This window comes from Lichenostomus cassidix, chromosome 2 (genome assembly GCF_008360975.1).
Source record: "Lichenostomus cassidix isolate B80296 chromosome 2, HeHo_3.0, whole genome shotgun sequence".
NCBI classification, from domain to species: domain Eukaryota; kingdom Metazoa; phylum Chordata; class Aves; order Passeriformes; family Meliphagidae; genus Lichenostomus; species Lichenostomus cassidix.
Genome location: NC_139482.1, coordinates 3239374 through 3266110, shown reverse-complemented (window position 1 = coordinate 3266110; position 26737 = coordinate 3239374). Strand labels below are relative to the sequence as shown.

The 26737-nt window shown below is 39.5% G+C and overlaps 1 protein-coding gene across 1 annotated transcript; it reads left to right on the top strand.

The window, feature by feature from the left end:
* Positions 1–2229: 2229 nt before the first annotated feature.
* On the top strand, positions 2230–21424 carry GHRHR (growth hormone releasing hormone receptor). The gene is made up of 13 exons (XM_085053931.1): positions 2230–2286; positions 6128–6233; positions 6909–7016; positions 8183–8283; positions 10708–10805; positions 12285–12417; positions 13500–13653; positions 15325–15385; positions 15491–15560; positions 17138–17229; positions 17706–17835; positions 19280–19321; positions 21247–21424. The coding sequence occupies exons 1-13, from the start codon at positions 2230–2232 to the stop codon at positions 21367–21369; spliced, it is 1275 nt and encodes a 424-aa protein (XP_084910057.1). The 3' UTR covers positions 21370–21424.
* Positions 21425–26737: the final 5313 nt, after the last annotated feature.

The window sequence follows — 26737 nt, the reverse complement described above, 5'->3', positions numbered from 1 at the left end:
TGAAGTGGAAAATTCTGATGTGGACATCAGCAGCTTACTCAGAGACAACTTATTTTTTTCTAATACATGGACCAAAAAAAGTGCATCCCTCTGGAATGGGAGATGTTGCTGCTCTGAAATGGATCTGTTTATGATCCTTTTTCAAACACTGCTTGAAATGGTTGTGGGATGCATTGCCAGTAGACAACTTTTGGGACAACCTAAAGGTTATTAGCATTATTAGCACTGATACATTACAGGAAACCTGATGGATGATCAGCCAAATTTTTTTCTTAAATCTGCAGTCTCTTTGGGAAGGAAGGGAGAGAGAATGTGTCAAAATTCTGGCATGAGCTTGTGGTGACAGCACTGGTCATGATGGTTTTATAAGGTTTTCCAGGGTTATAACAATATTAAATGTTTGTAAGACAGCTAAAACTCCCTGTCGTAGTCTTACTATTGCAAGAACTTTAAATTCAGGACAGTCTGAATATTTACACTATCCTCAAATGGGAATACAAGGTAATCAGGAAAATACAGATAAGACCTGAATCCTGTCACCAGACATGTTTTTAAAGGTATGTGTGAAGATGAATTAAAACTTTGTAGGTTTAATTTCTCTTACTAGCATTTTTTTTCATAGCTTTACCAACTGAAAAAGTAGATTTAACATTATGGGCTGAAATTTTTCCATGTTACACCTGTGCTGCAAGGTTCCCTTTCCTTCCTGTGAGGGAAATCTTCCAGTTCTGGAGATTTCATAGCTTCTGACATGAGTTTAGAAAAAAGCATGAGAACTTGTTGATGATAAGTACATTTGCAAGTGTTCATTTACCAGTCTAGAGCTTCATCCTCTGCAATGAGATGATTAAAAGTGACAGGAACACATATCTAATTTTCTTTTAGACAAGCCTTTGAAAGCTTGCATTATTAAAGGCAAGGTATAAGGCTTTGGGGAAAAAGAAATAAATCCTTAAGCACACACTGAAAGGAAAACTTGGCAACTTCAGCTCTCCAATGACATTTTCTTGCACTGGATATGCTCAGTTCCCTTGAAGAACCAACCTACAACCCAGTCCTGAAGGCTTCACACTCACAGATATTCCCAAATGTAGAAATTTCAGGATTCCTCATAGCTGTGGTGTCTCTGTGAGGTTAGAGGTTTCTTTCCAGGCTCTCAGCATTGCCACACTCCATCCATGAAGATAGGCAGTCTGAAGATATTTGAAATAATTGAAGAAAGATGGACAAAGAGCAGAGCCAGAGGTGAAAACAAGGTTGTAGGATGGACCATTGTGGGAAGATGAGAGCTGGGGTTTATAAATGATTTTAAGGAATGGAATTATCTTAGAATAGAAGAGCAGAGAAAGATATATTAAAGGTATTTCATATCTTGTGTCTCTGATCTTCCAATGTTAAGATTTGCTTAATTTTGATGGGGAATTTGAAATCCTTCAAGCTGGTACAAATTGATAGGCAAGTGAAATAGATATTCCTTTAGCTCTGAGGAGGAATAGGTATTTCTGGAGTGGGATTCACCTGGTCTGCCTTGAAGCTCAGGATGAGATGAATGAGATGAATGAGTGTGTGTATTTCTGGATTTTAACTGAAGAATTTGACTTCTTGAGATTTAGATACTCAACTTTCAGAAATCTGAAGCAAACTGGGAAGAATCCCCTGGGAATTTTGCCCTCAAATCAAAGCCCAAACAGGTACACAGCAAAATTTGTGTTCACATGCCTGTTAATAGGCTTTGAATTTGCATTTTAAAACAGCACCATGGTCATTACTCTCCATAAAAACACCAAGATACGCTGGAGCCACACTAAGAAAAATGTTTCCTTAGAAAAACTTTGACAATAACTGTTAGGAGAGGTTTTTTTCTTATGCCAATCATGTTGATTTAACACAGGACTAGCAATATTTAGAGCTCTCCATCCCTTCTAAAACCATTTGGTGTTAAAAGAAATAATGAGTCTTGACAGGAGGGTAGAGAATTCCCATAATCTTGGCAACAGTTGCTTAATTCATGCAGCCCAGTCTTTGAGCAAAGTCAAAAAGTTGGAAAGCTTCAACACAGCTTAGAGAATTGTTAATATTTATTCCCCACTTCACATCCCTGTTACGTCACTTCTGTGCAGAAACATAAATGCTTCAAATCAGCGACTGAGAGGAGAAAGAGAAGTCAAAAAGCAGGTGAAAGATGCTAAGAGAGGCTGAAGAGGTGAAGTTTGCCTCTTGCTTTGGAACATGAACTCTTGTGCTTTATACCACTGTGCTCTGCACACCCTGAGCCTGGCAGTGCTTGTAAGTAATTGCATTGAAAAAAACTTTTACTTCATTGTGTTTCGATAATTGTTCATTTCCTTGTGGGAGCAGATGGTCAGGTACAGCTTTATTTTTAATTTTTTTTTTCCTTTGAGTCTCTTTTCTCTCTGTTTGCTTTGGATTCCAGTTAAACAAGGCAAGAGGCAATGAAAAGTGTGAACAGCAGCAGAAGGGACCCACGTTGCAGGATCTTTATATCAGTTTATTTCTCTGCTTTCCTATGACACACTCAGCAAAGAGAAACACATAATTGGCAGAAACCCTTATTTTGTGTGTGTGGGCTTTAAAAGACAGTGACAAAGAAGAAGAAGCTGGAGGAGGGCTGTTACACCAGAGCAGCTGAGTTTTGATAGTTTGCTTAAATTTCAGATTCTGCAGTTTTATTTGTTACAATTTCATCTCCCTTGGTGGTAGCATAATTGTTATTTAGAATGTGAGCAGCTGAGATGCTGCAGGTAACAAAATGTGGAACCAGCAGGGATGCTCAGGGCAGATTTACAAAGATAAAAAACCATTAAAAAGCCCAGAGGTCTTGCTGATATTTCCCTTTGGACAGAGATTAGCAAACCAAGATCCAGGATCACATAGATACCAGGAAATGTTTGTGAAAAATGGGGAAAGGCTTTTATCTTTGCTTTTGAGAATAATTGCATTTTCAGCATCTTCCTTTTGTGATGCTTCCTCTCTATCCTTTCTTCTTTCCTGGGAATCTCTTCTCTGAAGGAACCTGTCATGAGGGGAGGCAGCGCAGATTGGATTTTTTGTGCATTGAGAAAAATAAACTACTATGAAATGATTGAACAAACTTTTTACTGATGTGAAACAACAGATTCCTTTGTATCACCTGTGTGACAAACCCACTTCCCTGCAGTGGGAGTAGATAAGTGTGATTGCTTGTAAGTAGAATATCAGGATTCAGTGCTCATGGTTAAAAATATGACTGAAGGTCTCTGTAAAACCTGCCTGATTTACCCAAGAGAAATAGCACTTTCTTCTTTAAAGTTGAGTTAGTAATTGCATGATTATGCACTGATCAAAAACAAGTTTATGTGTTTGTGTGTGATAAAAATCTCCTTGCATATTAGAGGATAGGTAAACAACTCTTTTTTGGTGTAAAATGATGGAAAACCAGCCCTCTGTTTTTGCTGCTGGTGTAATTTGATCATGTGCTGTCCCTGGAAGAGCTGAACTCCTGGAGAGGTTTGGAATTCTTAAGAAACTTACCCTCATCTCCTTGAACTGAGCTAGTTCAAGGTAGTTAAATGCTATAGGGGTATAAATATAACTAAAACACAACCTGGGAGTGGAATAATTTTTTTTTTGGTTTATTTTGCCTGAGTTTTTGCCATATCAGATGTGGCACTCAGTGTCTGTTCAAGCAGTGGTTAGTGCTGACTTGCACATAAACTGTGAAAGCATCTCTGAAGGTCTTCCTGGAGGAAGAGGCAACAATTTAAATGCCTGGTACTTGATCAACCTCATCTTTTTATCTGAAATGCACGTGGTAAAGTGTTCTCACAAGTCTGGAGACTTAGAAAGAAAAAGGGGAAAAAAAAAGCTTTTCTGGAGTGGTGAATGAGCCAAACAAGCTTTGCTCTTGCCATGAATACTTCAGAGAGCAAAGAGAGTTTTGACAAGCAAAATCTAGCAATGTTTTTGGCCAGGACAAATAAATTAGAATAGTGCAAATGGGTGCATTTCCTCTTACTGAGGTTTTTCTGGGCACAGTTCACCGAACCAAGAGAATGTTGTAAAAAACATTTTCAGTAAATGGTTTGACTGTTTTTTCTAGTGACTAGTAAAGCAGCTTCTTGCAATAGCTGTCATACCCCATGGTTAGGGAATTTTCCTGCATTCATTGTCCAGGGTGAGTAGAAGGGGGGAAAATATATATGTTGGCATGAAAAGAAGTATCCAGAGAGCAAAGATTTTCAAGTCAAATGCCAATTTTCAGTAATTCTGCCTGACATTGCATTTCCTAGTGAAGAGTTGAGAGGCTCCCTAGACCCCCTGATTTTACTGATCTGGATGACATTGATGCCTAAAGAAGGTTACCTGAAACAGAGGCCAAGACAAGTTAGGAGAATAAAAAGTGGACAAATTTATTAAGGGACTTTAAGGTACACTCAGGGCAAATGAAGGTTCCCCGTGAGGCTACACCCAAAATGGATGCCAAGTCACAAGCTCTTCACCTTTTATAAGTTCTGTCTCATTAGCATATTGGGTCTTAATTCCCCAATTACACCTTCAGGTGATGATGTCAATCACCCCAAGCTTGCTCCCCCAATTCACTGTTGTTGACATATTTTGGGGCTCTGAGGCAGCAAAGTGTCCTTGAATTTCCACTCAGAGGAATTGTTTTGGCTAAAGGCACTGGGAACAGAGGTTTTAGTGCTTTATATGAAGCCCAGAACTACACCAAAGCTACAGATACATGAAGAATAAAAGCTAAAAATTCTTAAGGCATCAACATCTCTGAGGCACCTCACACCTCCCAGGCAGGGCAAAGCCTGTCCTCTGCTCCATCCATCCATCCATCCATCCACAGCCACCCTCCTCTCACACCAAACATCCTTCAGCCTGGAGAAGGAGCCCTGCTTCTCCCTGCTGCCCTAAACTGACCCATGGCACTGCTGCCAGCACATTTGGCAGGAAAACCACATCCTCCCAAAGGTTCAGTAAATGGGATGCAGATGCTCTTGCATGGCATTTTCAACTAGCAGGGCCCAAACCCCAGAAAAACAAATGCTGTGCAATTAATGCAGCAGCCTCCAGCAGCCCGAGAGCCTCAGATTTTTGGTGAATATGCAGTTCCAATGCTCTGCAGGCCAACATGAGATACAGACATTAAAATGGAGGGGAAACACCACCTTGTTGGAATGGACACAATCTGCCCTCTGAATGAACTGAAAGCCAGAGGTTTGTTTTCCAAATTCCCTGAATATGAATCTTCTCTGGGTGGAAGAAAGCTGAGCCATATGTCAGCCACCTGTTCACCATGCAAGTCTCATCCTGGCTTTATTTTTTGTTTTGTCTCCGTGCTTTTATGTCTGTGTTCACACATGCAGTGGTTATGGGTGGACAAAGCACATTTTATTTTATTTTACTTTATTTGTGAAAAGTAGTCCTGTGCACTCCTGCATCCTCAGCAGTCTGGGTGGAACAGCCTTTGTCCTTTGCTGCCTGAGGTTCTCTGGATGCCTTCAGATCCTCCTGTGGTGCCCTTATAAGACTAAATGAGGACTAAACAACTGAATGTTTCCTTCTATTAAAGACCTACATTTTGATTTTTTTCCTTTACACCATCACGCCAAACCAAGAAATGCTTTGGTGCAGAGTGGTTTTGGTTTTTTTTTTTATCCAAAGAAAGGAGTTTTGCCTCCCACCCTGTGTAAAGAAAGGCAGATGGCAGAAGGGAGAGAACAGATCCATTCCTTTTGGAGTGAAGAGCTCTTCCAGAAGGCAGTTTTGCAGTAATTGTGTATGATTTCAAGGGGATGTTACTTTGGAGGTTGGCAGGAGGATATCTGTGCCCAGGTGGGCTCTGCAGCTTTTCCTGCACTTCACTGTAAGAAAAGGAGCCTGAGCTGGTGCAGTGTGATTTCTGGGCCCAGATTTAACAGGATCTGGCTAAATTTGGGGTGTAAATGAGTCCTGCACTCAAACTCAGGCCCTAGCAAAGAGATCTTTCTTTCATTCTGAACAGAGGCAGAAAAATTTATAAACTTTCCAGTTCTCCAAAAGTAAGTCTGGACTGAATGCCTGATGAGATCTCACCCAACCCCTTCTTACTAATCCCCCAAAACTCTTCTCCCTGTAGGTTGCTGGAAGTGTCCACCCAGAGTGTGATTTTATGACAGAACTGAAGAAAAAGGAGGCTGAATGTCTGGAGGCTTCACAAGAGCATGGGAATTTAACATCCCCAGGTATCCATCCATGAGTGAGGGATGAAGGAGGCAGAGAGAAAGGACCCAGAGCAGGACACAGCCAGGCTGCCAAAGCACTTGAGGGTTTTATTTATGGTCCCATATATCTTTTGTCTTGTCAGCTCTTCTTAAATCTACTCCCAGTCCTTTCAATTCTCTTTTTTTCATCAGTTTTTCCATGTTCAATTATTTTTTCTCATTCAGTTCTTTTTTCCATTCAATTTTTCTCCCCACTGTCTTTCCCCTTTAAATGTGGACAGTAAATTTATCAGAATCCTTGTATCCCTGTCCTATTCCTCACCCAGCTGGATGCTATCATTGCATCATGCTTCCATGCCTGTGAGGGTTTGTGTTGATCCTTAAAAATAGGGCAACCCCTGAACAATTACTGTGCTCTGGTCTTCCTTCCAGCATCACTCTCCCTCCCATCTCCACAGTACATCTTCATTTATTGCATTATTTCTGAAAACTCACCTCAGCCTGACACAGGGGTCTAACTAGAGCAGATTAAATAGCACTCTGGGGGTGTTTATTTCTCATAATAGAGGAAAAATTGTGGCTAAACTATTTTTATAAGATATGGAAGGGGCGGGGAGGCAAAGTTTAAAAATGTTTGGGGTTTTGTTTTGCTCAGATATAATCATGCTTAAAAATATGTTTCACTTTCTGTCTGAGGTTGCAAGAGAACTTGGGACAAATTGCTGTGCTGGCCAGAGGCAGATGCTGGAGAGATTCTTACCTTGCCATGTCCAAATGTCCTCTTTCACTTCATGAAGGAGCCAGGTGATGTTCTATCAGGGTTCTACTCCTGTTGAATGTCTGGCAGGAGCATTTCCAAAAAGGGGAGAACATTTCATGCTCCCATGAGTTGGATCAGAGCAGTACTGCAAAGATTTTAGTAGGGTATGAAGGACCTTAGCAGTTCTTCTCATATTTTAAGGATTATCCATAACTGGATTTGATTTCCACAGACTGTCATGAAGCCTCAGATCAAAAAAATACTGAAATAAATGGAGTGATTCCATTGGTTTCCATGTGTTTTGGGATCAGTTTGTTGCATCAGTTTCCTACAAAGCTCATCTGGAGGCTGTCTAGGTCAGAACTTGAGCTCAGGGCTTTCTGAGATTTATGCTCTGATTCGTGTGGGATGAAATTAAGGCAGAGGAATGAACAATGTGATTGTTCTTTGAGACCAAGGCTGGGGACACAAAGCAGAATGCAGGCCCTGGAGCAGCACATGTGCTGCAAAACTGCAAACTAATGCCTTTGTGCCTGCTTGCTTGTGGGTGAATATGGCCAGGAACAAAGTGTGAGCCCACTAGGAGAAAACCACCTCCAGGAAAGACCTGGATTTGGCAGCTCCACAAGAAAAAGGATCTGCAAAGCCCAACCTCTGCCTCACCCTACATATGCTAACTATAAATGAGGGATAAGGAAAATCCCTTTCTTCTGTGCAGATTAATTTCCTGCCCTGGGATTTTTGGATTTATCCTTCATCTGACTCATAAATCTTTTGATGGAAGTGTGCTCTGCTCATGGCAGGGGCTGCTCATCCCAGCTGCTGATGGGCCAGGGGAGAGGAAGCCCAAGGGGAGGTGGGAATGAGAAGGCAGATGGTGGAAGGGTGAGTTCTATGTAAACCAGCAGTTTATGGAGCAGTTCTTCCCAATCTTCTCCAATGTGCCTAATTTAATTCCTTCCTTAGTCCTTCCCACCTCTACCTTGTCAGCCTGGTTCTCTCCCTTCTTCCCATTGTTTGTATATAGATAAAATAAAAAGTGTTGCATCTGATGACCTGAATGTACACAGTAAAACTGTCATACCAACTCTGTGAGATACAAATGATCCTGTCCTCCTGGTACAACCTTGTACCAGAGGTCTTCTCCTGGATTTTATTTTCCATATTTTATATGGTTTTCCATTTGGAATATTAAATGCTTCTCTTTCAGCTGGGACAGTAAAAAGAAACTGCACAAAAAAAGGCTGGTCTGACCCATTCCCTCCCTACCATGTCGCCTGTCCTGTAGAAGATGAGATTCCTCTGGAAGAAGTGAGTTTAATTACAGAAATACATGTGAGTGGTGTGCTGATTGCTTTCTATTCCTGAAGGTCACTGTAAATGGAAACTCAGAAGGAGCTGAAATTTCTTTCTAAATATGGAATATATTTCAATTTTTTAATCTGGGAGAGGGAGTTTTCACAAGGCATGGAGTGATGGGACATGGAAGAAGTTCTTTACTGTGGGGATGGTGAGGTTGCCCAGAGAGGCTGCTGTCGCTGTTGAGCAGCTAGCAGAGTAAAGAACTCAGTTCTCAGTGGCAAGAAGGAAAAACCTTTATTGTTTTGATTTCATCATATATATAGAGTTTTCAAAGGTCACCCAGATTGGTCAGTCAGAAACCTCCCCCTAGGCCTGATTGGCCAGGTCTGCACAGTCCAAATCTTGGGACACTGTTTTTAATAACATCCAAACTTTGTCTTTATTTATAAAACACAAAAGAATTCTCATGGGAAAGACCTGTGCTAGCCACAAAGCTGTGGCTGCCCCTGGATCCCTGGCAGTGTCCAAGGCCAGGCTGGACAGGGCTTGGAGCAGCCTGGGATAGTAGAAGGTGTCCCTGCCATGGCAGGGGTGGAACTGGATGAGCTCTAAAATCCTTTCCAACCCATTCTCTGATGATTCAATTATTTCACCTAGAGAAAACTCCTCAGTTTTAGGGTTATCTACTCAAGGAGGGAATTATTTTATGTTTTGCACATATGATTTGTTGCCAGCTGCTATCAGCCTAGCAAAACTTTGATGTTTCTCATGGAGTGGTGCATCCAGACTTCCTGGCAATATTTGGAGCTCTGAAGTTCTTCTGTGAGCTCTGGCTGGAGTTGTGCACAGTCAGGGATTTGGGTAATGCTATAAAACTCACACTTCATCCACTAGACAAAAACCCACCCCATTATTCCTGGTTTCCACACCATTTAACTTCATCAGTCTCAAAAAAATACTGTGAAAGTCAGAGCTAATCCCTGCACTGTGGATCTGTATTAGTGCTTTGGTCAGGAGCAGGTGGGAATTTCCCAGGGATATCTCTTGGCTATCCCTTCTTACTGCATTCACACTGAGGGATGACCTCAGAAAGGACAATCAGGCTTTTTTATGGATAAAATGGAACTGGAAGGCAAACTCAGGGTGTTTCTAGTGTGCATTGACCACTAATAAATGGGATCATGGGATTAGACTGAATAATCAGAAATCTGCACACATGGATGCAGAATTCTCGGCACCTATGAAACCAGGAGCTGCAAATAGATGATATTTAAGGTCCCTTCCAACCCAAATCAGTCAGGAATTTAGGATTCTATGACCTGCAGGTGTAGTGATAAATCCTTTTTGCTGCTGACAGAAGCCATTAAAGTCTCATGTCCCAATGAGTGGAATTGTCTTCTGAGAGTGTTTTCCTTCATTAATTATAGAAGGAAAAGAATGAGAAAAATAGGATTGTATGAACAATTAAACAGATCAGTCCTGTGGCCAGGTTCTTCTGGTTCTACTTCAGGCTCATATTTAGGCAGCTAATTTTTAAGCACCTAAATAAATTGGATAAACTCTTCTCTATGTCAGTCTTAGAAGTCCTTAATTAAGGTTCCACTTAAGGCTCAAAACGAGTATCTCCCCTTCTCCAAGTGAACCGTAGGAATGCACTGCAGAGCTGGGCTTAGGTTATAAAAACACCAGAATGGGACCCAAGAGGCAAACCATGTTAGACTGGAGTTGGATTTACAGCCTAGAGCTTAATCATTCTATTTTCTGCTTTCATCTGTGATGAAGTCAACTTATCCTCACTCGGGGATGGTGTCTGAGAGAGGAGCCACTTAAATGGAAATGGATTTTGATTGCCAGTCCAACTAGGTAACAGCTGAGTTTGTCAGCAAGAAAAACTGAGGAAAAAAACAACCCCAGGAAAAAACAACCCACCGCAACACAATAAAAATCAAAAGGAAAAATAGGTGGCAAAATTGGAAGTAAGGAAGCAGAGAGTAGGAAAATGGGGAAAATAGAGAAAAGCTGACAGAATTCTGAATTCTTCATGCTGCCAGCAGGATTGTGCTGTTACTGCTGGGGAGAAAACATGGTATAAAACACAGCATTTATAAAAATTGCAGAAGATTTTTAACAATGCCTTTATGGAAGACTGGTGCAGGTTTTTATGGGTTTATGAATGAGTTTCAAACCACCCTGATCAATACATGTTTCAGCGTCAGATTAAGTTGTGTTCACACAACTATGGAATGGGACTTCACAAAAGAAACATAATGAGTGATTTAAATTGAATTTTGCTGTGGGATTCGAAGAGGGAACAAAAAGGCAGCCAGGGATGTCAAGAGAATGGAAGCACCAAACAAAGCAAAACTGAGAGAATCAGTGAAAAACTGACATTTAACTGGAATTTGTGTGACAAATAATTCTCTTCTTTTACAGCAATCCTTTTTTCCTACCATCAAAATCATCTACACTGTAGGATACAGTGTGTCCATCACCTCCCTCATCATTGCTGTGACAGTTCTGATTGCATTCAGGTAAAGGTGTCCTCGAAATTAATTTCTTTTAACAGTTCTTAATTTCTCAGATTGTGGAAGAAAACTTTAGACACAACAAAATAATATAAATAGAGATTCAGGTGAATAAAAATAAAAATTCCCAGCCGTATTGATTTAATAATATGAAACTGAAGCTGGAAATGAAAAGTGATCAGAGAAGAATAAGAAGAATAAGAAAATTCAGATCTGGGAAATAAACCCTGACTGTCTATTGGTGAAACTCAGCAACTCACTTTGATGCTGAAGGACCAATAGAAAAATTTACTTGCTTTAGGCTGGAATAAAGATTTTTTTCATAAACTGAGTGTGCCTGCCTGTTATGGCTCCAGGGAATTTATTAATAAGAAGAATATGCACAAAGGACTTGATTCTGAATCACTGTTCCTATGGCATTGTATGTATTATTATTGAAAATTTGCCACTAAAGACATGTTTTAGTCTCATAATTTGGCAATGTTTGGTAAGAATTCTTTCTTACTGAACTATCAATAAATTAGGTGTTTTCAAGTCCAGTTTAGAGTATGTAAGGTATTTTATCATTAAATGTAGGTTTAATGTTTGCTGCCCTGTGGGATTTATTTTATTAGTCTTTGTTTATTCATTGTATTTCTGCAAGACAAAAAAAAAAAAAAAAAAAACAACCCAAAAAAACCCCCAAAAAAACCCCCAAGAGATTTATTTATTATTATGCTGTGAGAATCAAGGTTCTCTAGGGAAAGTTTTCTTGACCTCTGCTGGTTCCTAGTTCATGTCTGGAAGCCAACAGATATGTTTATTGACATCCACTCTGACCTCAGGAAAACAAACCAACCCAAATGAGGGGAAAGAAAGAAACAATGGACATAAGGAGATGTAGTAATAGGGAGGAAAAAGTCATAGTTAACAATGAGGTTGACATTTGAGGTCACTAATAAAATTCTGCACACTCTAGGTGAACTTTAAGATTAGGTGACCCTCAGATTACCAGGTCTTCAAAAGGAATTCAGCTTTTAGTGGAACTTTTTGGTTATTAACAAAAATCCCTATGTCCAAATGAAAATATGAAGTTAAACTGTGAAACACCCGCAAAAACCTGTATTTAATAAAAGTCAAAATTTTTAATCTTAATTAGCTGGGAGTTTAAGGTAGAAGTGTAAATTGAATTTAGAATAGATGTGCCAAATTGTTTTAAAGCTCTTCTGTGCTTTCACTTAATTCATCAAAGTAACTTTGGCAAAGTAAGGGGAAAAAACCTATAATTCTGGCTAACAAGGAAAGAGATTAAGATGTAGATTGTGGCTGAATTGCTTCCCATGAGGAAGTTTCCTGTCCCTCTTGAAAGAGCTCAGTGGATCAAAGTGTTCTTCCTAAATGGGTCTGGAAGTGCCTGAGATTAAACAGGGGCTGATTGCTAATTTTGATTACTGCCAGCAGAAGTCAGGTAATTACCTCAAGAGGACCTTTTTTCTTTTCTTCCAGGAGGCTTCGCTGTCCCAGGAATTATATCCATGTCCAGCTCTTTTTCACATTTATCCTAAAAGCTGTTGCCATTTTCATTAAGGATGCTGTCCTTTTCCAGGAGGAAGGCATTGATCATTGCAGCTTCTCTACAGTAAGCACGTGAAAAGCAGGATATTTGATGCTTTTACGCACCATTTGTATATGAAGAAGTTTCATATATATTTATATATTTATGCATTTATGTATTTATATATTTATATATTTATGTATTTATGTATTTACATATTTATATATTTATATATGAGATATATGAGATATATGAGATGTATGAGATATATGAGATATATATTTATATCTTTATATATATATATATTTTCATATATATTACTATATTTATATATGGGAAGTTTCACTTCTCATGCTTCTTTTTTACTACTTTTTGGGTTTCTTCCTTCTAACCTGGTAATGAAAGGGACATAATTCTTTTATTCAGTGTATTTTAATTCCATAAATGTGTATATGATACTGTCCTATATTATTAAAGCATCGATTTGTGACCTTGTAGTACTCTAAATGAAATTCAGACTTTGACATAGCAAACAAAGTAGTATAATTACACTGTTATATTTCTGTAATTTGAAGCCTAAAATTCAAGGTCTCTGAGTATGTGACAGAACAACTTTTAAAGCTTATTCTTCTGGAAATGTTAGATTTCATGTTCTGGCTGGAAGCTCTGACCTATAAACCACAAAACACTGAAGGTACCAGGAAATCAACTTTGGGGCTTTCATCCAGCCCTAAATCTTGGCAGTGTGGCAATGGTTTGCCCACAGAGGTTTTTGGGGTGATTCTTCTGCATTTCCCACAGCCAAACAAAATTTTAGAGCTGAGCCTAAGGAGAGAAATGGGTCCTTGAACCTTTGTCCAAGGAGCATTTGACACTTAAGGAACACTCAAGGCAGAGCATTTGTGAGAGAAATCACCTTCTTGGGAGCCCAAGTTTCATTTCTAACACAGAGATATGAAGCAAAATGCAGTGGAGATTCCAAGGTGTTATTATGGTTAAAGCCTTGTTAATCACAAATCCATTTTACATTTGAAGCTCTCAATTTAAACAGCATTTAAATAGTAAAATCTGTTCTTGGTAGAACTCAGCCAGAATTGCAGATTTCTAGTCCATGGTCAAATCAAACAGATCTGCAATGCCTAAACTATGACTTTCCTGCTCCATAGACTGAATGCAAGATCTCTGTGGTTTTCTGCCACTACTTCATGATGACCAATTTCATGTGGCTGCTGGTAGAGGCTCTTTACCTAAACTGTCTGCTGCTCTCATCCCTTTCCCATGGAAGAAGATATTTTTGGTGGTTGGTTCTCTTTGGCTGGGGTAGGTATGAATGTCATGTGAAATTAGTAAAAGGCAGGATGTCAAATGAGGCTGTTCAGCCTGGAGAAAATAAGACTTCAGAGAGATCATATGGCAACTTCCAGGGGGTACAGAAAGGCTGGAGAGGGACTTTTCACAAGGCATGGAGTGATGGGACATGGAAGAAGTTCTTTACTGTGGGGGTGGTGAGGTTGCCCAGGGAGGCTGTGGCTGGCCCTGGATCCCTGGCAGTGTCCCAGGCCAGGCTGGACAGGGCTTGGAGCAACCTGGGATAGTGGAAGGTGTCCCTGTAGGTTGGAACCTGGTGGTCTTTAATGTGCCTTCCAACCCAGGCCAGTCAATGACTCTATGATTCTGTGATTCTATAACTCTATGATTCCATAATTCTATGACTGTATCATTCTATGATTCCATGGCTCTATGACTCTACGACTCTGTGATTCCATAATTCTGTGATTCCATGAGTCTATGATTCCATGAGTCTATGATTCTATAATTCCCCTATGATTCTATGATTCTGTGATGCTATAACTCTATGATTCCATGATTCTATGACTCTGTGATTCCATGATTCCATGGCTCTATGGCTCTGTGATTCCATGAGTCTATGATTTCATGACTCTCTGACTCTATGACTTTCTGATTATATGATTCTATGACTCTATGACTCTTTATCTCCATGATTCCATGGCTGTATGACTCTGTGATTCCGTGACTCTATGATTTCATGACTCTATGATTTCATAACTCTATGATTTCGTGACTCTCTATTACTCTCTCATTCTATGATCCTATGACGCTACGACTCTACATCTCCATGATTCCATGGTTCTGTGATTTTATGCTCTATTCCCATTAAAAATGCTGGATGTGGACCCCAGTTGATCTACATTTGATCTAAATTGATCTAAAACTAAAGTACCTAACTTGGATGTTGCTTCCATTTTATTTTTATGAGCGAGGAGCAATCAAGTTTTTCACAATAAAGTTCCTGTGAAAGGAGTGGAAAATTAAACATATTTGGGGATGCACCAGGAGACAACCAGTTTTAATCTTCTTTTCCCCACGAAAACACAGCCAGCTCTAAGGAGTTATCACAAACACCAGAGTCAGACGAGCCTTGCTCCTGTTTGTGCAGAATAGTTACACAAGCTGGGAAAGGGAATTTTTTTTCCTCAGCAGATTTGTAATCCTGATATTTCTGCAGCCCATCTTTTGCACTGAGCTATTGTATGAACGAAGCAGCTCTGTCCCCTGAATAACAGGACAGGCATGAAACAGCAACACCATCCCCTTGATTTTGTTCTTGGCTGGAATAAATGGAACTGTTCAGGCTTAGAAGTCTTAGAAACCAAATGGTTGCCGGCAGAGAGTTGCTGTGCAAGGAAAAAGCAGAGAACTCCTCCAAGGCAGGTGAATGCACTTGGCCTGAGGGATTTTTTGATTGGTTCAGGGAGGGAAGTCCATGCCTGTTGCCACCAAAGGCTGAGGTAGGCTTGACAACTCAGCACTTTTTGTGTTTTAGGGACTGAGTTGAAAACAATTCCTGCTACATGAACAGAACACAAAGGGCAATTCCAGCTCTCAAAAATGAGTGATCTATATCATTACAGCAGAGTTTCAGTGGACAAGGCTTGGATTAATTATACTTTATTTTAAAACATCTGACAGGTTTTCCAACACTTTTCACCCTTGTATGGATATTGGCCAAATTCTACTTTGAAGACACAGCGTAAGTTAGTGTTTCCTACACTGTTCTCTATTCTTGGGTTGTATTTTTAATTGATTGCAGTGATTACATACACATCTTTTTCTAAACTTGCTGTTGTGTTTGCAGATGCTGGGATATCAATCAAGGCTCTCCCTACTGGTGGCTAATCAAAGGACCTATTATAATTTCTGTGGGGGTAGGTACTTCTGAGTTTGCTGATATTACTTAGGAGAGAAAAAGACTTTTGAATTAAAACTGGGTTGCTGTTTGCTGAGTTGTAGGAAGAGGAATGGTAAATTTCTACTCTTAACTGCCTGTGCCCAATGCAAACTAAAATGAGGTAGAAAACCAAAGATTAAACTTTCACAGAATTGTCAGGTTAGTTGAAATTATTAGCAGCTGAGTGGCTAAACCCTCATAATATCTGAAAACAAAATTTTATGCAAGAGCCCAGAATCAACCATAAATTTTTATACAAATTTTCAAGAGCAACAGGTTTCTGTTCAGAGCTGCTAACAGTGATAACAGCTCTTGAGCCTGGCATTTACTGAATAAACTGATGGGCTTTCAATGATTATCACAGATGATTACTCCCACAAGTCATTAAACCCAAGCAGTGCTTGGAAAAACAGCTAATGGATGACCTTAAGGCCAGCTATTAAAACCTTAATTTAATTGGAGGACAGATGCATGCAAATGAGGCATATGGGAGCATAGAATGCTTTGGGTTGAAGGGACCTTGAAGATATATACAAATGAGGTGAATAAAGAACCTCAAGTTGAATTCTGGTCAGACCTTGCAGCATTTCAATAAAATATTTCATTTCCTTCTACCTCCATTTTTTCCCCCCACTTCTGCCATCCACAGCTGAAGTCAAGGGATTGCAGTGATGATTCTTCTGCTGGAATGTACATAGAGCATCCCCAATGGGTAGAGTGAGGTTGGACTTTCTGGTAAAATGAGAACATTCTTGGGCAAAATTAAGTATTCAGCCTCTCCTGAGGAAGAGCTGGTGTGTAGAGACACACAAAAATGCACAGGGAGAATCCCTCTGATTGGGGAAAACTGAGCAGCCTCACAGACTTTGGATAAAGCTGTGCCAAACTGCAATCGTGGAAGATTTGATTTGCAAGTTAGGATTGACCCTAGCTAGCTTTGGAGCTGAGCTAATGATCCCCAGAGGCTCCTTCAGAGCCAACAAAGGGAAACATGCACTTGTGACAAGTGATTAATCTGATTTAAACCAAATATCTACCTTGGGAGGAGGTGACTGATCCCCAGCTCCACCTGAGGCTCCATTGCCTGTCCTGGCTGCTTCTCCACTTCTGCAAAGGCACAACAGGCTCATCAGCTCAGATGGAAATATCTCATCGTAAAGATATTTAGGCAGATAAATTCTACTAACAATGTGCAGAGAGATCAGCCAGAATTTAATGAAATATTCATCTCTGAAGAGATTCCAACTGCTATGAGGCACAAAAGGTAAAAGGGAGTCACACAGGCTATTGAGGAAAATATTTTTACCTAATGAAATCAAATTCTCAAGTTTTTATCTTCAGCCATTTCTTTAAGCAGGAATGCAACTTATTTAAATACTTGAATGCTGCCAACAGGAATAGTATTAATAAACTTAAACTGATCTAAATGAAACTGAGGAAATTACATTATAACTCAAAAAGTGAAAAAACCCAACAGATTTTCACTGCAAAGTTTCAGATCAGAAATTAACCTTTTCTTTTTCTTCCCTCCCGCCCCTCGAATATTGTGAACAGGTCAATTTTATCCTATTTATCAACATCATCAGAATTCTGCTGAAAAAACTAGACCCCAGACAAATCAACTTCAACAACTCTTCCCAGTACAGGTAGTGAATGGAATAATTTTTAAAAAATCAATTATTTTAGTAATAAAAATTTTTATAATTTTTCTAAACGGAGAAGCCCTTTGCTCATTTTCACAGACTCAGTTTAACTGGTATTAAATTTTAGAAATTTCCAACCTTATTTAATGGAAATTAATCAAAGAGTGAGAGTCAATTCACTTAATACTGGCCAATGTGATGTATTCAGATCTGATGTCTGCCTTCCAATTGAAATCAATGAGACAAGAAAACCATTAATTGAATTTGCATTAGATCTCTTATTTAGGACAGGAAAAATTACCCTCTGTTGCTGCCTTTCTCTGTATGAGAACTGTAAAGGAAGCCTGAATATTTATTTCTATTTTATATACATCTTTATATATCTTAGTTTCTTTTTAGCTCCTGTTCAATATTGTGAGACACTGCATGCATTAGTCCTTAAATAATATTAACTTTTTTATTCTCATATGCTGTCCTAGACGTCTCTCAAGGTCAACTCTGCTCCTAATTCCATTATTTGGAACCCATTATATTGTCTTCAACTTTCTCCCTGAATACACCAGCCTGGGAATTCGGCTTTACCTGGAGCTCTGCGTTGGATCTTTTCAGGTGAAATTCCCACAGATCCTTTGGCTCCTTCTTAGTAGTTTTTCTCATTTAACCTTGTGTCCTCATGACAACTCGTATTGCATGAAAAAAAATTCCTTGGATCCTGAATCCTGTGTCTCCTCACAAAGTTCCTGGTGCTTTGCTGAGTTGAAATATCTGAAGAGGTGACAAATCCTACCTGGGTTTGGGCTGGTGTGCAAATTTGCAGATTTTGCAAGTACAAGGCTAAGATTTCAGATAAGTGGGTGAATTGGATGGTGGGTCAAAGTCAAGCATGGGAAATCTTCTTTGCTACCAGTACTGGTCCACCTGCCTTCCCTGACTTCTCTAAGAAATTCGAGCTGATTTGGGTTGATATTAAATCATCCAGGGGCAATCAAAGTTGTAGGTTATCCAAAAATAAATTGATAATCAAACATAAACAGTGTCTGGTGAGTGTCCCAGCCCCACACAGGCTGCTGTCCCAAGGAATGCCACATCCCTTTCCCTCCTGCAAATATTGGTTTGATGTCCTCACTGCTCCAGATGGGCACACAGGGCATGGACAGCTTGAGGAGCTTGAGGCCAACAAGAAAAACTCCAGCTCTGATGTCTCCTCCAGGTGGATTTGCTCCCTGAGGTTTGAGCCAGACAGGACCCAACTGCCCTTTGCTTCCCTCCTTTTCCCTGTGCTGCACCTCAGTCCCCAGGAAGCTGATCTGGGAATGCCACCAATGCTCCCAGGGGAACAGATCTCTCCCTGGATGGTTGCATGGGATCATTTGTCAGGGAGCATCACCAACAATCCAGAAGTTGTGCTCATTTATTCCTCTTAAGGACTGAATCCGTTGTGTCAATCCTGCCCAACATTTCCAATATTCCCTCTGTATAGCGAGGGGACTTTCACTGAGTTAATGAACAATTTAATGAATTAGTTGATGGAATAAAAGGTTGAGGTGTTGCACCAGGATGTGGTCATGTAGGTGCTTTGACCTCCTAGGGTTGCCCTGAGTTTATCTCAGTTCCGAATCTTAACACACTTATTCTCGAGGTCAGAATTTGGTCTTATCTGATACTCTGCAAAGCCACAGGAGTTGACTGGAAAGCTGTGTGAGCTCCACCCATGGATCTCCTTCTGAAATCTCTGTTTTACTGATTTATGGTGTGCAAAGGATCAGCTGACAACATATTGGGTTGCAGAATGGACCATACCTTTGTAATGATCAATTACATTTCTGAATTCATACCATGTCACTGATATTGATGAAATGCCACTAATGAAGTGTTTATCTGGCTGCTCAGCTTTATTGGAAATCCAGAAATTATCTTTCAATTTCTAGCAATCCTCCCACCTCTAGAGGTACTCAGTAATTCCCACACACAACACCAAAATGAAGTCAGATACTACAAGTGGCTTTTTCACACTGTGTTAATGCTCAGAACTTTTTCTTCTGGTCTTTTTCAGGGGTTTATCGTGGCCGTTCTCTACTGTTTCCTGAACCAAGAGGTAAAGAAATGATATTGATTTTATTTTCTAAAATATTCCTTTCAGCAGAAAATGTATAGTTGACAATCAGTTTCATACAAACAGACAACCAAATCTTTCATTTTCTTATGACTGTTAATGTGGGTAACAATGCTGATGAATTTCATTTCAATTATCTTCATGGGAATGAAGCCATCTAGTGGTGAAATGAACTTTAACTACTTTGCTATTCCATCAAGTATTTTTTATCCTTTTTGCACATTTTTGTCCTATAGCAGGGCTTGGAAAACCCCTGCTAGGTCCAGACCTGAAAATACAGCCCGCTGCAGTGATGCAGAGAGATCTCAATTTACTAAAGGTCTATGTTTAAATTGGAAAAGATCTGAATGGAAAAGATTTAAATGTATGATCTTTGCCCAACAGCGAAATATTATTTTTTAATATTTTCAATAGGGTCATGAGGTATCTCAGTATTTCTTTATGTTGATAAATCTGTTTTTCTGTTTAGAACATTTAAGTCAGAATTTTACTGTTGATGGGAGAGGAATCTTACCTTTTAGCTTAGTATCCAGGTACATTTACATATTTGTGATAATAATGCATCTTAAATGAATTCTATAGAAAACATGAAATTTTATCCTCCATATTTTAGAATATGTTGAAACCCTGGAATATTCCCTCCTTTTCTGATTCCAGAGTAGCTGAGGTTGCTCTTTTAGAATATGACTGGGATTCAGTTTCAGACTGTTTTAAGACTTTGCTGGATTCTGTCTGCAGATCCTCAAAAGGAGAATCCTGTTTCACACATGCCTGTCCTCCCATCCCCAGAAAGGGCATCCCCTCTAACGCCAAAGGTCTTTTAGGAGATTATTCTGTCCCTAATTATTCTAGACTCCCTGGACTCTATTGACTAAATCTTCATTTTCCAAGTTTAAAGTCTAGGGCTGATTAAGCTTTCAAACAGTATTCAGTCATCCACATGTGCCACTGGCCAAACTTTCTGAATTCTCTCAGAAATTTCTGAAATATTAAATCAAATATTTGTAACTATATTAACAGTTTTACCCTTTTGTTTGGGTCCCTGGCCATGAATTATTTGCTGCTCTAACGATGCTTGTGTTCAGATCAGGCTCCTGTCATTAGTTTATTAATAACCCAATCCCTTCTAACCACAGCTTCACATCCCGCTTGACATCCCAGCACTTCAACACAGAAATTCCCTTCCTATTAAACATCTGGGGAGGCACATTGCTAACAGGAATCAGATGGGACAGGAGGCTTTAGTGGGTGGCCTGGACCCACTGTGTGTCCTGTGAACGTGCCAATACATGATATACAACGACACAGCTGTCAACAGCACACAGCTAATGTCTCCTGGCTGCTGCTGGCTTTCTCCTCATCATCCTAAATGGAAAATTATGATGATTTCCCAGCCACAAATCGGTGGATGCTGATTAAGAAACTTGCTGCAGATTATATACTTTTCTAGGAGCAGATGGAAACAAGGCAACATTCCCTAGCAACTGGGGAAGAGCAGGCAATGTGCAGCAAATATGTTTGATTGTGTGAGCAACAGTCGTGAGACTGTTAGTAGAATAAATATTAAAATGAATGTTTGAAAAAATGAGAAGAGACATAAAGATAAGGTAAGAAAATATTCTAGGGATAGAGAAAATGTTATATAATGCTAGAGACATCAAGCTCAGCACTGACAGACATTTAGGAGAAGTTTTCATCAGCACAGAAAGATGGCCATGCTGAGACACGCCAGATGAAATATTCTCTGCAGTATCCTTTTCTGTATCAGATAAAAAAGGAAACTAACTTGGATTGAGATGTCTAAAAACTTCGTTCTTTTCTAACCACTCTTTCTGTCCTCCTCCTTCCCTGCTGCTCTGCTCCCCAGCAGTATTTAACCACAAAATAGCCTTTCCTTTGTTCCCGAGGTGCAAACGGAAATCGGCCGGAGATGGCATGGGAAGAGATATGGGTTTGTGCCAGTGTGGAGGAGGACAAGGTGGACTGTGCCCTCCAGCTCTGGGGTGAAAATGACCACATCTGTGTGCTGAAAATGGCCTCAGGGTCTGGAAGGAGAAAAAAAACCCAACCAGGTAAAAACCAAACAACAGGCAAACAAAAATTTTACGGAATTTAATGATTGTGGTTTATCCTGAGCAAGCTGGAGGAGGATGCATTTCTATACCAGCTCTGCCCATGGAGCCTCTTTTGCAGGACAAGCATTGCAGGGACAGCTTAAACCCTGAGTGACCTTCTAAACACAAAATGACCCTCTCATTGAAAACCCTGCATCACAGCAAACACACAAATCACCTCTTCTGGGTAATTTCTGTGCTTTCACTGGTAGAACATGAAGTGCCTAGGAATGGGAACCAATAGCACACTTCAGTGACTCCAGAGATTTCCAGCCCTGGAAACCAGAATTCCATCCTCCTGCAATGGGAAGTCTCTCCAGCTTATTCAAGCTTTGTTCCATGTTGTGATTCCATAGACATGCAAAGAAAGAAGCCAAAAGTCTTGCTGAACTCCTACACAATGAGTAAAAAAGCCCTTTTATGTTGTCTTTTTACGTTGTCTCTTTAGTAGCAAAAGGATTCAAAGTTCCCAATAAAACACTCCCAGGTCCTGATGTTATTTCAGGAGCTACAGGTTAGAAAGTTTCTGACAGCCAAGTAGCAGACAGGGGAGGTGTTGGGAAGGCCAAGGCTCTATATGATAATCATTCAGGGGATTCTTTGCAAGGAAATGAAAAAGAAAAGCCAAATTTTGCACAGAAGGAGAATGAGACCCTCAGGAGATGGACTAGCAGGTTGCTGGGAATACTGCTAAATATTTTCTTATGTGTGACTGTTTTTGCTGTCCAGTGTTGTAAAACATTCAGAAGCTTGAAAACAAACTTGAATTCCCAGTGTTTGTATTTGAGTGGTTTTGTTCTGTTTTGATTTGTTGGTTTTTTTTCCACAATGGTGGTTGTAACCTGTAGATTAAGGGATTGATTAAACTCTTTGATGGGAACATCAGGGCTTGGAAAGGAGTGAAGAAAGCTAAGCTGTCCCAGCTAATGAGGATCATTGCATCAATACACTTTACCCTGCTCTTCTGAACGTCTTAGTGAGCTGCCAAGTCTGATTAAACAACAGAAATTATGGTAGGGAAATGTGGATTTGCCTTCTTTTCCCCTTTGCTGTATCCAGGTAATTACAGCTCACTTGAAGAAGTGCAATGGTATTTCACCTAGTTTTTGTACAAAAGCTGACTGCCCAGGAGGCATTTTCCTCTTCCAATTAAAAAAAGAAAATGCAGTGGTTTTTTCCCTTGTTATTCTTCTACCTGTGAAAATTACAGCAATGGCTGGATTCAGAGGTGAGGGTGGGAGAAGATCTTTATTTCCATTTCTGCAGTGACTCCTTGCAACACATTTTACAATGTGGGGCCCAAGATATGGTTTTTACTGGTTCCCTTCCTTTATCCAGAAGAATTCAAGGTGATCTGGGTGGAGAGCAAGAAGCTAATAGAGAAATGATTTCACATGGCTTTCAGTGTCCCACAGCATCCAGCTCAGGTGGAAAAGTGGCATAACCAGTAAATATGAACTCTTTCCTGGAGATGAATATTTTTCAGCATCCCAAAGGTCTCTATCAGCTATAATGGAGCCTGGAGAATAACTCAAGAAAGACAGATAAATTTTGCCCATCTCTACCTGCAGATGTTTAGATAGAAAATTGCTTTACAGCTGCTGCATTGCTGCTGGTGTGAAAATGGCAAATTTATTGTGAACACCATCCTGCTCCCTAAGTGTAAGTGAAAAAGCAATAATAACCAAATAAAAGTCTTTCTGCTGCTGAACAGCTCAACCCTTGTATGGCTCAGCTGATTTCTGAATGTTTGATGGCACTTTCTGATCTCCATGTCTCCAGCAGTGTTTGACAGTGTCATATTAAGACTCTTGTAAATCTTGACTGGATCAAATGGATTTTCCTGGCTTTTAATCAAGTCCTGAAATCCTGAAATGGTGTTTCCACAATGGCTCTGACATTAAATGGAAAGGTTAGATATGAAGCCACATGAGCACAGGGACTTCTCGGGGTTCTTGCTCTCTGCTTTAGAGAAGATTGGATTTAGAGATTGACCCCAAATCCCTCTGCATCAAAAATAGTTGGTCTGTCCTAATAATTTCCATTGTCTCTGCATCATCTACAACAGGCACAAGTATTTGGCTGAATTACACTACCTGTGGCATCCATTGTCATCTAAATAGGGTTATTACACACTGGGGCTTTGTTCTTTTCAGTCATCTCAGCTTTTTCTAGCATCAAAAAGGACAGGAATCTTCAGATATCATTTCTTCCCTTCCTGAAATAAACCATAGCTATTATAAAGGAAAAATTTTCCTAGGGGATGACTGAAACTGGAAACAGAAGTGGTTAAAATCAGAAGGTGCAACTCAAACTATTTAATTAAAATATTAATATCAGTTATGACAAGGCATGACATGGAGATTAGGATTGCAGTACCTTTTTACCAAATTCTATGTTGAATATAAAATGTGAAGCAGAATTCAAAAACTTAAGCAGTTCAGCTTTTCAGGAAGGGAATTGCATTGAGTTTAGATTATTTTTACTGGTCTTAACACCAGTTTAGGAGCATGTGCACACTTATCACATCAAATTATTTTCATACAAGTTCTTGACTGTCACATGCAGCATTTGATAACACAAGTATGAAAAGTGTAAGCAGCAGAAACTCCTTAACCTTTGAAGAATAAATTTGGCTAAGTGTGATTTACTTTCACTTGAAGCAGAGCCAGAGCAACGAAAAACTGGGTTGAGGATGGAGAATCATTCCCAGGGTGTGCAAATTGCTACAGGGTTTACAGTGAGTAAAACCAGAAGGAAATAGAGTTTTGTGGGATGGGAACTTGAGCTGATCTCACTGCAGGCTGCAGAAGGAAAAAAAAAATCAGTTTTAGGTGTTAATCTTCCAGTTCCTGACAGCTGAAGTTCAAGTTAAGCTGCTTGGTCTTGACCTTAGTGTCATATCACAATTAATTGTATGATTTTGATTAACTTTTCTCCTTCTACCCTCAAAACCACCAGCCAGATGCCTAAAAATAATTAGTAACTTCCAATTACTTTTTTTGAATGAAAATATCCCTTTTTTGTTTTGGTTTGGTTTGTTTTTTGGGGTTTTTTTTGGGAGTATTTGATTGGTTTCTTCTACATTCACATTCAGGTGGCATTTTCTGTTAGGCTTTTGCCCACTAGTTTTGTCATAATTTTTTTCTCTTCTTTCAGTCAGGTAATCACTGTTTTATGCTGATTTTTTCTGTCTAGCTTAGTGCTAGCTTCCCCACACATTATAACTGGAAATTTTAGTGGCAAGGTCTCTCCTACTAACAGTATTTATTTTCTATTAACAAAATTAAATAATGTATCACCTAATGACTATCAGAGAAACCTTCTGGTTCTTCTGTCTTTATCCACCATCAAGGAGAGGACACTATCATCATGAAATTTCAGATTTCAGTGAAGTTTTCAAGGGCAGTTTCACAGTGTTTTGCTTTATTTGAATTCTGATTCAAGCTCTAGTACAGCAAACACTTGGTACTTTTACCAAGGGATGTCCTACAGTGACAATGACACTGACCTTAGAGTAGGACACTGCAGAGAAAACAAAAATATTAAAAGTGCTCCTAAGTGTTTAGTGACTTTTAGATTGATTATTCTAATGAAAACTCTACTGTCAAAATTTGTCGTCTGAACCAATTTGTACAGATTGTGAAAGGATTTGTGAAACCCTTCCAGGTAAGATCCCAGATCTTCTGTGATGCCTGTGCAGAAATTCTATAATGCTCCCAGAAATTCTATAATGCTCCCAGAAATTCTGTAATGCTGTAGGAAAGTGGAGATGTCCTGTCCATAATGGATTGGGAACAAGCCTGGAATTCCCTTTAATTATAATGCTGTTGTTCCCTGCTGATCAAGGAGAGCTCTGGAAATTGAAACTGAGATCAACCACTCAACCCACAGCAGCTGTGATAGCAAGAGACACAATTGCATTTACACCATCACTGTCTGGCTTGAATTGTGCTCTTGTATTATCAAATTAAGGTATTGATGTGGTACTCCTGAGGTGTAAGTTGTGCCATTATCCCTAAAGGACAAAGCTTTTCATCAGATCCTGCCCACTGCAAAATACGTCAGAATGATTGGGAAATTTTTGGTTAGTGGGAACGATTTTATAGCACACTGTGTAAATCCTATATCTAAAGAGCTTAAAAAAGAAAGAATTAGTTTCTATCAATATTTCATGATTTTTGTGCTTGCAGAACATAGTGTTGTTTAGCTGCAAATAAAAATACATAGTGTTCATACTTTGTGGCATAAATTAAAGGACTGGAATGTTTATTTCTACCATATTTTGCTTCAAATGCCATAAATTTTTAATATATATTAAAACACAGCAGTATGAGAAAAGAATGTTAAAATATTTTTTGCAATTTTATGGAGCAATAAGATTTTCCTGTCATTTTGGATGTTATTGAACAAAACTGCTGTGTCAAAGCGGAAAATAAATACCTTTCTTAAAGTAACAGAAACATAAAATAAATCCTAAATATTTTTTTAAACACAAATGTCTGCAGTGAATCTGTGTTTCTTTATTTCCTCTATTACACTCACTTAGCTTTTCAGACCATTTTATCTGTATTTTAGCCAGGCATTTGTAGAGTTGGTCTATGGAAAGTCTCGGAATTAAATGATCTTTAAGATCCATTCCAACTCAAACTATTCTAGGATTCTATAGTTCAGGACAAACAGGTAAAATCACACCTTTAAACTGGGAATGGGATTTATCTCCAGCTGTTTGAGCTAAATCAAGTTTATCAAATGGTGAGGTGAGGTAGTTCCTCTCCTCCCCTTCCTAAGCACAAGCTTTATTTTCACAACTCAGGTGGGTTTCCAGCCAGAAAAAGCCCCAGGATCCAGTGGATTAGGTCTACAGGAAATTGTAAAAACACCTCTTTTTGGCAATAGAGTTAATATCTGATGATTTGAAGTGATTCTAGAAGCTTGAGAAGTATCCACAGCTGATCTACACTGAGTGCATTTACAAGTTAAAGGTTTTCTCCATCTCCTTTCTGAACAGATAATGACAATGTGAAAAACAGAATCCAAATCACCTTGATGGGAAAACAACCACACAATATACTGTTTATATCATGCTAACTGTGCTTTCTTAGCCAGTGGCATCTACAGAGAAAAGGTAAGATCTCCTAAGGGAAAATGAGACCATTTTAAAGGAAAACAAGCAGTGTTGGTGTGGAAGTGAGAGGATTTTTCTGTGAAAAGTTCCCTCACAGCCTGCCTGATACTGAAAGCATTGCCAGGCAAGCAAAGTCTAAGTGGGTTCAGGACAAGG